Genomic DNA, 15,901 nt, shown 5'->3' on the forward strand with positions numbered 1-15,901 from the left:
GAGGTTGTCTGTACCTGACATCCTTCTGTGGAAAAGACACACCATTCCTTCTCCCTTCATGGCACTCAAACAGGAGAGGTTCTAAAGTGTGGGTCAACCTATCCCTTGGTAGGATATAGTGTAAGGGCTAGAACTTAGGGTCCTGCTTTCATCTGGCTGCACAGCTTCATAACTCAAAAGGCAGCCCCAAATCATGGGCGGAAACTGAGGCCCTAGTTCTTTCCAGCATCGTTGATGATTAGAAGCAGCAAATAGTGCATTCCACTGTCACTGATGTTAAATATTAATTGGAATTATGACTGGAACACACACAATGCTTGGCATTCTAGAATACCAGGGGGAGGCACAAGAAGGCAGAGGGGAAGATGGCCTAGTGAAGATGCGTTGCAGTCAGGCTGCTGGAGTCTAAGTCCTGCCTCCCACTATTTTTTCAGATTGCCTTACCTCTGAAATTATGTGATGCAGGAGACACAAGTCCTAAGACTTATGTGTAGTAACGTAAGTTTCTACTGAAGTGCCTAGCCCTGCAGGAAGTGCTTAATGAAAGCTATATTTGGTTATTTCACATATGAAGTCCTTGCTTCATCTAGCTCACTATCTGGTTACCTTGCAGTCTTATGGGAACTGTTGTTCTTGTTTTCTGGACATGGTTGCTGTCCAGGTCAGGAGGAGTTATCTTTTCTTCCATTTTCTTCTGGGTTGAGGTGGGAAGTGTTGGAAAATTGGGGCTTTCTCTTACAGTGCTAACTGCTGAATTTTCTCTTAATGTCATGCTGGCATTCTAGACAGTTGCAAGCTTTGAACAATTGAAAGGTTTAATAATTAAAAATGAATAGGTATCTGAATTTGGATGGAAAAGTGGTGAATAAAATAGGTGAGTTAAAGGTTGTCTCTAAAGGAGCTTGTCTTAGAGACAAAGAGACATTAAAGTTATGTGAACTGACTCCGGCACAGTTCTCCATCCTCATCTCTCAGAATATGCCCTTCCTGTGCTCTGTACCCCCAAAATAGCATTTATTTCATTGACAGGGAAAAGTTGTCTTCATCCTCAAGACTTTTACCTGCAACATTTCCCTTGTCTAAAATATTCCATGGGGTTGGGGAGATAGCTCAGTAGAATAAGTGCTTGCCTGGCAAGTACAAGGGCCTGAGTTCAATCCCCAGTTCCACCAAAAAAACCCAAAAAATTAAAATATTCCATGTCAGCCTCCCACCCAACCAAACACATATACCAAGACCTCTGGGAGTTTGCAGATTTTAAAAACTCGTACTTGACTTTCCCATCAATTTCACTTCCATTGTGACCACTAAACTCTTTCTTATGGCATCCTATAACTTACAGTAGTGGAGCATAATATATATATATATATATATATATATATATATGATTTAATTATCTTAACTGTCTCATCTCCTGGGTACCTTGGAGCAGTCCTCCAATGTGCAGTACAGACCTTATATGTTCTGTACCTTTAATGAATACTTCTTGAAAACCATAAAAATCATATATGAAGTAAATATTTATATAGCAAATAGCTATATTGCTATGTATACATGTGCATGCATGTTTAGAACAGCACTATATTAAATAATTCTCAACTTAAAAGCCAGCACTTTAAGTAATAAATAGTAACAATTTTTCTTTGTTTTTTCCCACCTTATTATTAATACATGCCTAGAAAAAATTCTTACGTAGCTTAGTAAACATATGTAGCCACAAGAGTAGATTTAAATTCAACACTTTTCTGCTTTACATAAGGGGATACTATAAGCATTGTCTCTGACCAATTTTACTGAAAGCTGTCAATTCTTTTTTCCAGTGAAATAGAACATGAATATAAAGGTTATAAATCATGAATCATCTTAATTCAATTAGTTAGTGAGCTGTGTGGCATTCCACATCCTCTCGTTTTTCTCTGTAGGTAATTTCCTCATTTACAAGGAGGAAATGAAATAACTCATTTGTGAAGGAGCACTGGACGCTTCATGTGTGAGGGAGCACTGCTTTGCAGAAATATAATGCAATCAAATTACATGAAATGGCTTTATAAGCATTTTCTCACTGTCAGTTTTGTGGAACACCTGATCACTCCTGTCTCAGATTGTTCCAGTTCATGTATGACCTATACTTTTATTCAAGGCTCAGTGTGAGATAAGACCCAATTCCAAGCTGGTCTTAAGCATATTTGTTTTGTTTTGTTGAGCCTAAAATATAGAAATGGATGGCATGGAGGATTTCCCATTTCAAGGTATGTTCACTCTGTACTCAGCTTCGGAGCACTTCTAACTCGCATGTGATGGTATGTCTGCGGGTCTGATCAAATGCTCACCTTCGCCCATTTCCGTAAAGAAAAATGTTTTCATTTTGTTAGGCATTACACAAACCACATTCAGGATATGAGCCTTCTAAAAAGTGTTAGTAACTTTTCAGAATACACACAATTAACCTAAAACATAAGTAGAAGTACAGGAAATTTAATTGATTTATGACGTATCAAAAAATATTACTTTCTCTCCTGACCTCCCAATTCCCCTTTTCATTCTCACTTACTGGAAGAAGTTAGAAACCCAACATTCTGGTGGTTGCTCTCAAAGCATGCGTGTAGAGCGAAGATGTCTCACAACATACATTGCCACCTTGATGCTGGAGAAGAATGTGACCCAGTTTATCTTATGTTTTGATAAAGCAAACAGGAGAGGGGTGCTTTCATTCTTGGGCAAGTAACAAGTAGATTCTGACAAAGAACACAAATTGAGGAGATCCAATTTTATAGGCATAGTATTTTTATACTTCCCAGAAAAACTTTTTGAAAACAATAAGAAATACTTCATGATACCAAGAGATGAATCAATAGGTTTTCTTTTCTTTAATGTAGAATGAGTTGAAAAGCTGGAATTATACATTTTCACTAATGTTCTCTCTCTGTCTCTGTCTCTGTCTCTGTCTCTGTCTCTGTCTCTCTGTCTCTGTCTCTGTCTCTCTCTCCCCCCCCTCCCCCTCTCTCTCTCTCCTTCCCTCCCTCCCTTCCCCCCCAGTTTACCAGGAAGGGAACTCATGACCTCACATTTGCCAGGCAGATTCTGCACTGAGGTATATTCCTGGCCCAGTGTTTACAATTCTTAATTCTTATGTGAAGTTAGTAAATGCCATTTTCAGTGCTTGTGCAACTATGTAATTGTTGTACATAAAACCTTCTGTACAGTTAGAACCCAGCTGTCACTATGCAGCTCAGGCTGGCCTTAAGCTCACTTTATAGCCTAAGTAGGTCTCTAACTCACAAAGCTCCTCCTGCCTCAGTCTCCTGAGTGCTGGGATTAAAGGCACATAATTCTGAAACAGTGTCACCAGTATGAGCTTATCTTCAGTCATTTATATTTTAAAACTCAGGTAATGTAATCAGACAGAAAGAAAAGTGCAACCATGAACAGGGAGAATGTTATAGAGGTTGTAGAGGATTTAGTTTGTCTTGGTAGCATTTCTGCCAAGGAGCAGTTGATCTCTAATTCCAAAGAAAGCGATTACTAAGTGCCTTCTCAGTTGGGACTCCTCAGGCAGGATCTTAGACCCTCACATTAGATACTTAATGTGTACTTGACATGATGCATAACATTAATTTGTGAATTCTAGCCCAACAGACTTAATTGACTGTGTAAAGCTAGCCTAGATGAATAAAAAGGATGAGTCCATGTGTGTGACTTCATGTTTATGGAGTATCTTGTTTCAAGAGTCATACTTGACCTATAAATTCATTGACCTTTGATGAGATCAACTCTTATTTTTGTGAATTGTTTATTTTTTATTATTCTTAAAATTATTTTTATTATTTATTCATATTATTTTTATTACTTTTTTAATGAATTTAGGACAGAGTCTACAGGGTATACAGCGTTTTACTATGTAGATTGGACTTGTAGTGATCCTCCCATTTTCAGCCTCCCAAGCACTGGATTATAGGCGTGCACCACCTTGCCGTCTCAATCTCCAACTCAGTGCACCCCGGGGGCAGAGCTGGCACAGCAGGCCAGGGATCAAACCCTGGCCACTGTGCTCTGCCTAAGCAGGTGCTTTAGTCCACTGAGCTATCTGGCCATCCCTATGAACTGTTTAAATCACAACATAATTTAAGCATTTGTTTCTTGACCTTTCAGTGTTAAATAGGTTTAAATAATACCAACCATAATATTCTCACTTTTTCACTTAAAATTTTAAAGCAAATATTTATGTAACAACCATGTAATAAATGTTTTGGTTTATTGGTAATTTAAAGTACTCAAAAGAGAAATACTATGCATCATGACAATATCAAAAACCAAATTCCAGTTTTAAATGATCTTTGTTTTTTTTAATCTTTGTTGAGATATTGAAAAAGATTCATCTCTCACTACATCATCCAGCTTGACTGATATCTTAGATAATCCTGAGAGCCAAACTCCTTAGTTTTCCCACATAGAGATTTTGGATCTTCTCTTAATTACTGCTTTTAAAATATAAATTTAGGGGTCCTCTCCACTAGCTCAGTTGTTTAAGTGACTGCTCAAGCAAAGGAGTCAGCCTCAGAATTCTCTGGTTCAAATGCCCAGATTCTCATGACTTCCAAGGACTGCCCTTAAGGCATCATGAGAGGACCAAAAACAAAACAAAACAGAACAAAAAAAATGTGTATCTATATCTGTCTGTCTGTCTGTCTGTCTGTCTGTCTGTCTATCTATCTATGTTTATATACAATTAAACTGTTTTGTATGTTAGCAACTTTCACCACATTTAGAAAAATTAATTTGAAAGTGGTCACAGTCAAATTTAGCTACTCAGTTTTGAGTATAAAATTATGTATTCACATTTATATATGTAATTAACAGGAATAAAATGTATAAATATATTAATAAATATACCTAAAATGTAAACCTATGCACATATACACGTAAAATGTGAAAATAACGTATCTTCAAGGCAATAGGTTAGTCTTTGTGCTGTGTACAAGCTGTTTTAGATTGTATTTCAAGAATATAGAAATCTGCTTATATTTCTAACCTACTTTTTCTACTTGACCATCTGCCTGTTCACTTATTTGCTCTTCGCAATAATTAATCCTATAACCCCCAAAAGCAAAACAAAACAAGATGAAAGTTAATCAGACAGGAAGAGGTTCGCCAGTCAGACAAACAAAGAGAATAAAAGCAGTAGATTACTTCTGGTGTTCACAGCTCTGTTACAATGTTCAAGTCAGGTCCCAGAGACGTGCCGTGGACCCCAAACTTGCCATGGGATTTCCGCTTGCTGTGGAGCTGGTCTTGGCCTGCGGGTCTGGGGCCCTGACTGGGCTTCTATTGGCAGGGCGCTCCAGCACCCAGCTGCCTGCTTCTCACTGCAGCATCAGGCACGTCCACGTCGCTGGTCTCCGTGACGACTGCTGGTCTCTCCGTCCACCCAGGGTGGTGGGCTTCCTTTACCTTGAACTGCTTCTGAGGGCCGCCTTGCTACAGTTCAGCTTGTCTGGACATTCTTCTGATTTGTTAAGACCTGTGTATGTCAACAAACCAGGATTTGTGTGTGAAGTGTTCTTTGCCCCTGGTCCCTTCAGTTCCTTTGTAGATCAGATCAGATCTCTGCTGAAGGACAGAAGGGAAGCGCCTCGAGCTCTCTTGCTTTCCCCTCTGTGTTACTGTTCAGTTCCTATAGCAAAATGCCTACGAAAGTCAGCTTCAGGGAGAAAGAAATGTTTCGGCTCTTGGTTTCAGGGCTCCAGTTTCTGTCCACTGGTTCTGCTACTTGGGTATGGGGGAAAGATGGAGCACGGTAGCAGCAGGAGCAGAGCAGAGCAAAGTTGCTTGCGCTGGCCGGGAAGCAGGTAGAGAACAAGGGGCTAAGGAGGAAGTAGGTCCTGCCCGTTCCTCCTGCTGTGGCCTGCTGTCCTCTAGGGAGCCCCCCTCCCAACAGTCCATACGGCTATGAGACCACCAGTGGGTCCTTTTGTGGATGTAGCCACTGCCTTCAGATGCTGAAAGCCCACCTCTAAACACCTGAGCCTTTTGGGGGACAGTTTTGATCCGATCATGAATTTCCTCTCCTCATCTTAATAGCTGCCTGTGACATACACAGTCATAAAACTTAGGTCCCTAACATCAAAGTATTTTTCTCCAATACTAATTTTAAAATCACACTGATAGGGTAGAGAAAGGGTGAACGTAGTGTTGTGCCTCTGCGTATGGCAGTGAGAACAGGAATAGCTTCCCTGTTTTTCATCATTAATCACAGTGCTCAGCACTTCAAAAAAAAAATTCATAGAATATAAGTGGCATCATGGAATTCACTCTTCTGCTCAGAATCCTCCAATGCCTGCCTGCCTGTCACATTTGGAACAAACTACAACTCCTTTCAAGGGCTCCCGGAGATGAACTGTTTCCTGTCACTTTGCTGAGCGCCTTTCCTAGTCTTCCTCTCTCTCGACGTTCCTGCTTGCTAACGTGCCAAATTCACTCCCAGCGTCAGGGTCTTTACACTAGCTCTTGTTTCTTCCTACAACATTTCTTACTAGATATTTATGTAAGCCCTTTCCTTATTATTTTTTTGGTCACAAGCTAAATTATATCTAAAGTTGCTGCTTCCTGGGCCAGGGAAATAGCTCAGTAGAATAAGTGCTTGCCTGGCAAGTACAAGATCCTGAGTTCAATCCCTGGTACTGCTGGAAAAGACAAAAGAAAAGTCCTCTAACTTGCTGCTTCCAACCAAGTTATCTCCCCAATGTATTTTCTCTACCACACTGATAGGCACTATTTCTGTTTTTTGTCTTCCAGAGTTGACCATGAGCCTGACGATAGAAGGTAACCTTGTTGATACCTATAAACCCTAATTCAAGAGTCATTGGTATATTTATCACTATAAATATTTATTCACTGTAGAAGAAATAGATTTTAAAAAGCTATTGAAGAGCATTACTGTATAATTCAGTCAGCTATTAGCCTTAGTTCTGAAAGGTATATGAATTTTTTGTATCTGTCCCATTTAAAAGGATATGTTGCCTATTTTAAATGTTTTTACTTTTATTAGTACATCTTTATAGCACACGCTTACATTCTTACTTTAAATTTTAAATTTGGCATGATTTTCAGTGTTAAAACATTTGTGAAACTGCTTTCATATGTATTCCATTCCTTGGATTTAAAAAAGATGTGATATTTGTATACAATAGAGTATTACTCTGCTATAAAGAAAGAAAAACTTGAGGCCTTCCCAGGTAAATGGATGCAACTCAAGTCCATACTCATAAGTGAAATAAATCAAACCCATATGTGTAAATATCATATTGTCTCCCTAGTGCAAGAACCTGAAAGATACAGTAGATATGGTAAAATGGAAAGAAACCGAACATAAGGAATAAACAAAGAAAATGAGGGAAATTGAGAAAAGATAGGAAATAAAGGAAGGGGAAAACATGCGAGTGTGTATACAGGTTAGCTGGGATGATTTCAGTACTAATTTCCATCAGTTTTATAGAAGTAGTAGTTAATGTTTAAAATTTCCACTTTAGCTCTATATGCTAATATCTGTAATCTGAGCAATTACATCAAAGACAGCAGTGTGCAATACAGAAACCGCGGTTGTATGCCTCTCATTTTGCTCATGTAAATATGTACCATTTCTAATGTCTTATCAATTATTATTATAATCTCTGTAAAATAAATAATGGGTGCTTTGTTGGTTAGCTGAGTTGATTAAAGCACCTGCTTTGCAGAACTCAATCAAGCACAGAGGACTGCGGTTCAATCCCCAGCTCCACAAATCACATTAGACTGGCCAATAAGGCAGCCTGAGCTAGCAAAAAAAAAAAATCCTCCAATTAAAAATAATTAATTAATTTAGCTTAATTAAAAATTAAAAGTAAAAAGGATAAGGAAAAAAAATTAAGGTTTATTGAAAGCAAGTATTGGTTAATTATCTGACCAATCTTGCATACCTATATCTATTAATCTGAGCAACAGATCTGACAATAAAAATATATAATATAACAACTATTGCTAATTTTTCATTCTTGTTTTAAAATTCTGTACCATATGTATTGTTTTATGTTACTCTGTCTTTGCTTTTGCTATTTGAATTGGCCTTTGTTTTTGTTTCTAGTCTTTAAAATAAAATTTTAAAAATGTATTCCATTTCTATGGAATTACTACTCTGTAAATAAACTTTGGAAGTTTAATTGTATTCACACATTTACAGAGAAATGTAAAACATACGCTTATTAAGTTTTTTTTCTCCAATCTGCTTCTTAACCATTAAACATTTTTGACTCTTACAACATTTTCCTCCCTTGTTTCTCAAATTTGTTTTCCAGGGAACATAGGCTGTTAAGTTTTAAAACTAAAATTCCTAACCTGGGCTGGCCAAATAGCTCAGCAGATTAAAGAGCCTGCAAGCAGGCTCAGGGGTCAGGGGTTCGATCCCTGGGTCTGCTGTGCCAGCCCCACCCCTGGGGCATGCTCAGATGGCAATTGAGATTGGGCATGGTGGTGCATGCCTGTAATCCCAGCTCTTGGGAGGCTGTAAACAGGTGGATCACTATGAGCCTGATCTAGTAGTGAGACCCTGAACACCCTATAGATCCCTCTTTAAAAATACAAAAAAAAGTAAATAAATAATAAAATCCTAACTAAATATCATATTGGTCTTTTAATGTGTAAGAGTTGTAAGATTGTAACATAGCATGGGATGAAGCCCCAAATGAGCTGAGTCAAGTAGGATACTTAGTTAATCCCAATATCTCCAGATTTAAATTATTTCACTTGTTCCTATTTCAGGGTCTCCAAGAAATACTGACTACTCCCATTCCCAGAATGCCAGCCAAGTTCACCAGCCTGGTGACACTCAGCCACTGCCTCCACAGTTAGGTCCCCAGACCAGCTGCTCTGGTCTCAGTGGTGCTAATCAAGATCCCCAGGCTGGCTATCTTGACTCCCAGGGTGCTTCTCAGAGTCCCCAGACTGACTCCTTGATCCCAGAAGCTGGCTTTCCTGGTGCTATCCAAGACAGGCTTCCTATCCAAAGTCAGCCAAAATATAATTGTCCAAATCCACTTGGAGCAGTACCACGGATGCCAAATCCACTATGTCCATGGGATGGCCCACCTGGGCTGGAATGGTTAGATCAGGTAATGTCAAGTACATAAAATACTCATAAATATGACCCAACTGTGCTTTCACATTGCTTAACTGGAATAAAGGAATAAGGAATAAACTTCTGAAATGGCAGAGCAGCATTTTCAGGCAACAGAGTGCTCTAATTCTTCTAGGTCACATTCATGTTTTTTTTTAAGCCAAACACAAATGTATGAGACAATTGTGGTTTTTATTATTTTGATTTCTTTCTGATAATAGCCAATAAAGAATACTCATTAAGCAACGTTTTCCAGTTTTTGTCACGAGCACAATACTATATTATCCTGTGTACACCTTCCATAAGATCTCTGACATTTTCATAATATAACTATCATCTTGTTTCAGACTTTGCATGTCCCACCCAGGGTCAAACATCTAAGACAGTGAGACTGGATTTTTAGGTTGGACTTTGGAATTAAACCCAGTGTTTTTATCCCAAAACTTAATAGTTTCTGAAAATGTGAAAGAAATTTATCAGTTAAGTTCAAATAGTGGTATCTCATAAAGAGTTAATATTTCATGCATAAGTTGGCTCAGTTTAATAACTGATAAAATATTTATAGTCTTGCTTTTTTCTTTACAACTTTAATTTTATAAATACTAAACTCCTAATGAGGAATGAAGACTACTCTTTTGCTTTAGTAAATTATAGGAATTTTGGCATGTGAAGTTTAACATTCTTTGGTGTAAGAAATGAGAGAGAAAACACTCAAGTTCTGTGTACCCAACTATAAACATACAAAGAAAAGTTTTATGATATGTAAATTGTTTTTAATGAATCAGGTGCTCTTTGGCACACTCTACTGACTTAATTTTCCACTCAAACAGGATAAAGTATAACAATTTTAGCCATAATTATATTCTTTGAGAAATACTCTGAAACACATATTTTTAAAATCAGGACCTTGTATACTACTTAGAGGAAATTACTACCTAATACCATTGTTGAAGCCAAGTACACTTAACATTGGAATTGTAAAAGTTATGAACATTTCCTAAGGCCTTAGGAGAAATAACATTGTTGTACGAATTCCACTTGTAAATTAGCTTTATTGACTTAAATTTTCCTTTTCTTTTTTTTTTTTTTTGGCAGAGCCAGGGATTGAACTCAGGCCCTTGCACTTGCCAGGAAAGCACTTATTCTACTGAGCCATCTCTCTGGCCCTAAATTTTCTTATATTAAGTAGAATGTTTCAATAAATATTTTACCTATTCAAGTGTTAAATTTAATTTTTTACTAAAGTGTAATATATTGAATATTGATAATGTTAAGTATTAATAATTGATTATATGCACTTAATTTTCTTTTTCTTTCAATAGGTAGATCTGATTCTAGTTCACCAGCAAGTTGAAATTCTGGAAGGTATTTAGTGTATTGATACTTCTAGAAGTAGATGATGTTTTTACAGGCAAAGGAATATTAGCCACCAAAAATACAGCACTTTAATTAATATAGGACAGTTAACAAATGTCTTTTCACACACAAAAAAAAAGTCTACATGTTATCAGCAATTTATTTCTGAAAATTAAGAGTCAAATTCTAACATACTTACACTGAGCATGTGTTCACAAAATACTGGCATTAGAAGGAAAACAGTCTAAAATTGCTTTTGCTTTGCTCCCTCTCTGCAAATCATTTTGCACTATGTTTTCACTTTATATGACTTTAAGCATTTCAGCTTTGGATTTCTATTTTGTTGTCAACTTGGAAATGGCATAAAACCATAGGGACCGGCTTAGCCCCCTTAGTAAACTTAGTAAACTGAATTTGTTGAATGGATAGGGGTTTTATGGAAAAGAACTGTTCATGCTGCTTCTCCTAGGAGTTCAGATGGGCACTGTAAAGTGCTCACTCCATGAGCAGAAGACTAACAGCGCAATCAGAATCAGAGGCCCTGCAGTATTGGAGGATGGTGGCTTAAGGCCTGGAGACCACCTTTTCACAAGGGCACTTGCTGTGCCCCAGAGTGAGCCTCAGTAATCCCAGGGGTAAGAACAACCTTAGGAAGCAACTAGATGATTCAGGACAACTGCCAGGGGAATAAGATTTATGCAGATGGATGATACGTAGTGTCTTTCTTTACATATAAGAGTGTAACTAAAACTCTCTGCTTTCAAACTATGTCTGTTAAAACCCACTTCATCTGTTTGGAAGTTCTATTGTACTGTTAGAAATAAGAACATAAATTGAACAAACTGAGGAAGAGGTTCTTGTTTTATGATCATTACTCATATTTATATTCTTTATAATGTAAGTGGTTGAAAGGGCTGGTGAGATAGCTCAGTGGACTAATCACCTGCTTTGGCAGGCAGAGGCACTAGGGTTCAATTCCTTGTCCAGCATGCAGTGCTAGCCTTGCCCCTGGGGGCACACTGAGCCAGCTACCTAGTCTGGGCATGGTGGTGCACTCCTGCAATCCCAGAACTGGGGAGGCTGAAAACAGGAGGATCACTACAAGTCTGAGCTGGATAATGAGACCTTGTACCAAATACATAAATTTTAAAAAATTAATAATAATAATAATAATAAGTGATTGAGCATTTCAGTGTTGTTGGTTTTGTTAGCTTCTCTAAACTAGCTTTGCTTTGGAAATAAGGCCATTATTTAATAATTCATATTCTAAATATTTGAATATGGTCATTCTATGATATTTGCTATTTATGCTATAAAATCCAATTAGTCAGGGACCATACATTATACAACAGATCAAGTATCTCTTTTTTTAAGCATCTCTTTAGATTTACATATTTTATAAATATGAAGTATGTGTTTCTTTGTTATAAATGATAAGTTATCTTCAAAATTACTATTACTGAATTCTTCATTTTTTTGAAGAGATGCCCTAAGTTTTCTTGTTCCTGCTTTCTCCAAATTTAAGACCTATATTACTTTTTCATACTATAAGTAGCCTAAAGAAGATAAAGATTACTCAAAATTATATACAATCTGAGCATATATCACACACTTTTCTTCCTCAACTCAAAGCTTAATATATCTAAAAGACAAAAGTATGGAATTCTTTTGTCTTATTTTCACGTTTAAGTACCTCAAATAAAGTGTGGCAATTACATAACACATTATATTAAAATTGAAAAAAGTGCAATTTCCTGAGGTTAAGTTTCATGAAATAATCACTTCAGTAATAAATACTTCCAAAGCCAGTTTATTGTTTTCTCCAAATATGTGACAAGTGTTGAAGGTATATGTGTTCCTTTTAACTGCCAAGCTCATGTCTGCCTCAGTTTTTCCAAGACATTTAAGAGAGTTCGTAGTGTTAGGACTCCTGTAGGTCTTCTCTACCAGGCTAAAATTTCCTGCATATCCATACACTTGCAGTGTGGTTTGGCTCTCCTTTCTTTTAAGCTATTGTTATTTTATTAAGATGTCTAATGAATTATAAATCCAGCATCTGAAGGCTATGCACAAGTTTGAATATTAATTGGTGTGTACTTACCCCTTGGCTAACAAGCATCTCCATCTTACCACTACAGCTGAGCTTAACAGCAGTGCCCTGACCCCAGTGTGATGTCTGAATTACCCTCCCACTTTCATTCTCTTCCCTTTCACATATATGCATTGAGAGTAAAATATCATTACCTTACTAAAACATGGTACAAAGAATAGGACCAAAGCATAGTTTCTCAAATATCTCAAGCCACTTTAACACAAGACTCCACAGAAGTTAAACAGCCATGCTCCTGTAACTACTCCAAAATGCAAGATCACTATAGCTCTACAACTCCTCTATAGTACATGAACACTGTGCCAAAAGTGGGCATTCTTCAATAGTATCTATTAAAGTGGGTAATTTTTAATAGTATCTATATACCAGGCACCATGGAAACCATTACATTAGTCCTCTACGTAGGGCCTTTCTATGTAACAGCCTTGGAATAAGGAGATGTGCATTGTTTTCCTTGGTTTACATCAGGGCTCAATTTTTCTTGCTTGAATAGACTCTCCTACTTTCTCTGTACCTTTTTTCTCAGTCTGCATCACTTCTAAACATCTTTCCTTTATCTCTTCCTTGGGCTGCTTCAAGTATCATCCAAAGCTGCTATAGCTAGTTGTTATAACATATAATATAGGGGAAATTCACTATTTTTTAAAAAAAATGTTGATTATCAATTCCTCTTTTATGTTTTTAGTCTTAACGACCTTTGAATGTAATAGCAAATATGAAATTAAGAACAGTCTTGGACAGAGAATTTACTTGGTAGTGGAAGATACCCACTGGGCAATCCGATATTTTTGTGGAAAATACAGGCCTTTCACCTTGAAGATTTGTGATAATTTGGGCCGAGAAGTCGCGACTGTGGAGAGGTCACTAACATGCAAAGGCTGCTCTTGCCCATGTTGCTCTCATGAGGTCAGTATGCAATTATCAGAGGAAAATGTTCACTGAGCATAAATATTATGATCATTATTACATTGACTTATGTTCCTTTGCTATTGTAGACAGAAATCCAAGCTCCTCCTGGTGTTCCAATTGGTTATGTGAAGAAGATGTGCTTGCCCTGGCAGGACAAATTTATTGTTCAAAATGAGAAGAGAGAGGATGTACTAGAAATTATGGGCTTTTGTGTTTTGTGCAGATATTGTACAGATATTGATTTTGAGGTAAGAAATGTCATGATGTTTACATGATTTACTTTCCTGATATATGGAAAATATAACATTGCATAATGTTACAAATGCATTAAGTATACTATATTAGCATTTCTTTTTTATAATTTCATTCCAAACACTTGACATACATTTTGAGATGTATAGTTAGGCTACATAGAATATACAAACCAGTGCTACAAGAATAATATACAGATTTTTTAAAAAATTATGTTTCATAAAGAATACAGAGGGCCAGAGAGATGGCTCAGTGGAATAAATGCTTCCCTGGCGAATACAAGGCCTGAGTTCAACCCACGGTTCCACCAAAAAAAAAAAAAAAAAGAATACAGAGAGAGGGAAATAACCACACATCCGGCATCTCAAAACTTCTAAAAATAAAACGACAGATATAAAATATAATCAAATTAAACAACACTGAAATTATCAGCCTTGAAAGAAAAATTACACAACAGTATCAGGCATTCTTTGAGGGGCTAATGTTATTAAAGAACACATAAATTCATAACAAAGCTAATGAAAGGTGTACTGACATAAAATAAGAAGTATAATTTAACATTACAAGTTTTTCCATAAGTAATCTCTTTAAGCAGTAATCTTTAATAGTATCTATATAAATTTACTGACTATAATAATTGGCAACCTAATATCTGAAAGTGAATTGACATATAATTTCATTAAAGCCAAAGTACTCTGAACAGTTAATTTTAAAACTATCTCATTTTTTAATAATTTTATTGAAAAAATAATAACTTTATTGAGAAAGAAATAGCAATGAGATAGTTTCAAAACAGGTTAGTAGGACAGTTACAATAATTAATATACTGTATATTGTTGTCCTTGTTGTAGTTATTCATAGTACAAGATTCAGACATGATATCAGGGCTAAACACCATTCAAAACTTTCTTCTCATTGAACTAAGAGAAAGTAGCAGTATATCTATGCTAGCTATTTTGTATATATTTTGTTCATATATTGTAGGTGCATGAATTCAGCAAAGTAATAAAATATAGTCCAGTAGTACATAATAGTACTGAGTTATCTGCATTACTAGCAATGTCAAAAGTTGTTGACTTGAGCCTTTTACAGCTCAGCATATTAATATGGCTTTACTTTTTGTACCACATGTTTATACTTTTCTGCTGGATGATTAAGACCAAGATAAAGCAAAACCTATATAAGAAGTAATGTAACTTTTGCATGTGACAAGGTCAGTCAAATCCCCTCAGGACTTACCCTAAAACATTGTTCAGTAGTTTATAGATCATTTGTCATTGTCAGCCAAGTGGATGAGTCACAGCCATTGCTTGAACAATTGGCTCTCTGTGACAGCCTGAGGGAATGTTTTCCCTCCATGTGACTCTCCTTAGGCACACTCTACATCATTCATCACTTTCCTTTGTGGCCCTATACTCTTCATGAATAGAAAATCTTGGACACCACTGAGTTACAGGATGTTACAGTACAGGTTCTCTTATGTCCTGAGTTCTCACTGACCTTGAAGGGCTAGGGCCAAAATGTTGGCTGTCCTTGTAGCCCTAGTTTTTCTCTAATATTTAGGTCTGCTAAATTAAGTTGTTAATGCTTCAGAAGAGAAGTTTAATGATATTATTACCCTAGAACATAGGCCATTGAACTTAACATCAGTATCTGTGTGAACATCCAATGCCTTAGACATAACAGGGAACAGGTATTTGCCATCAACCATTGATATGCTAAACTTTAAATCCATACAGAATGTGAAAAAAAATTAAATAATGAAAAAATAGAAATAAACAATTACAAATTTGAACACAGAAATGTAGAAATCCAAACATATACAGCATTGTAGCAGGATAGTCCTAAGACATTTTTTCTTTGTCTCTTGTTTTCATTTATTAACTTTTAAAAAAAATTTTCATGGACTTTTATTTATTTATTTGGGGGGGTTGTTCCTAATATTTTTCCATAATTTTATTGAGAAACAAATAGCAATGAGACAGTTTCAAACCAAATTGGTAGGACAGTTTCAATAATTAACAAATTGCATACATTCTTCCTAGTGGTTAATTGATGTACAAGATGCAGACTTGATATCCTATTTACAAACACCATCAGAACAAGTCCCTCTATTCATTAAGAGAATG

General features: G+C 36.6%; 1 protein-coding gene across 1 annotated transcript in view; it reads left to right on the forward strand.

Moving 5' to 3' along the window:
* The first annotated feature begins 365 nt into the window (after positions 1–365).
* LOC101585945 (phospholipid scramblase 2-like) overlaps positions 366–15,901 on the forward strand; it is a 43,864-nt gene continuing 28,328 nt past the window's right edge. The window contains exons 1-6 of the mRNA XM_023713012.1: positions 366–498; positions 6,793–6,819; positions 8,791–9,140; positions 10,468–10,510; positions 13,297–13,517; positions 13,607–13,768. Of these exons, the coding sequence (XP_023568780.1) occupies positions 6,801–6,819; positions 8,791–9,140; positions 10,468–10,510; positions 13,297–13,517; positions 13,607–13,768 (795 nt within the window). The 5' untranslated portion in view covers positions 366–498; positions 6,793–6,800. The remainder of the gene's footprint in view (positions 499–6,792; positions 6,820–8,790; positions 9,141–10,467; positions 10,511–13,296; positions 13,518–13,606; positions 13,769–15,901) is intronic.

Source organism: Octodon degus, unplaced genomic scaffold (assembly GCF_000260255.1).
Source record: "Octodon degus isolate 3935 unplaced genomic scaffold, OctDeg1.0 scaffold00028, whole genome shotgun sequence".
Lineage (NCBI taxonomy): Eukaryota > Metazoa > Chordata > Mammalia > Rodentia > Octodontidae > Octodon > Octodon degus.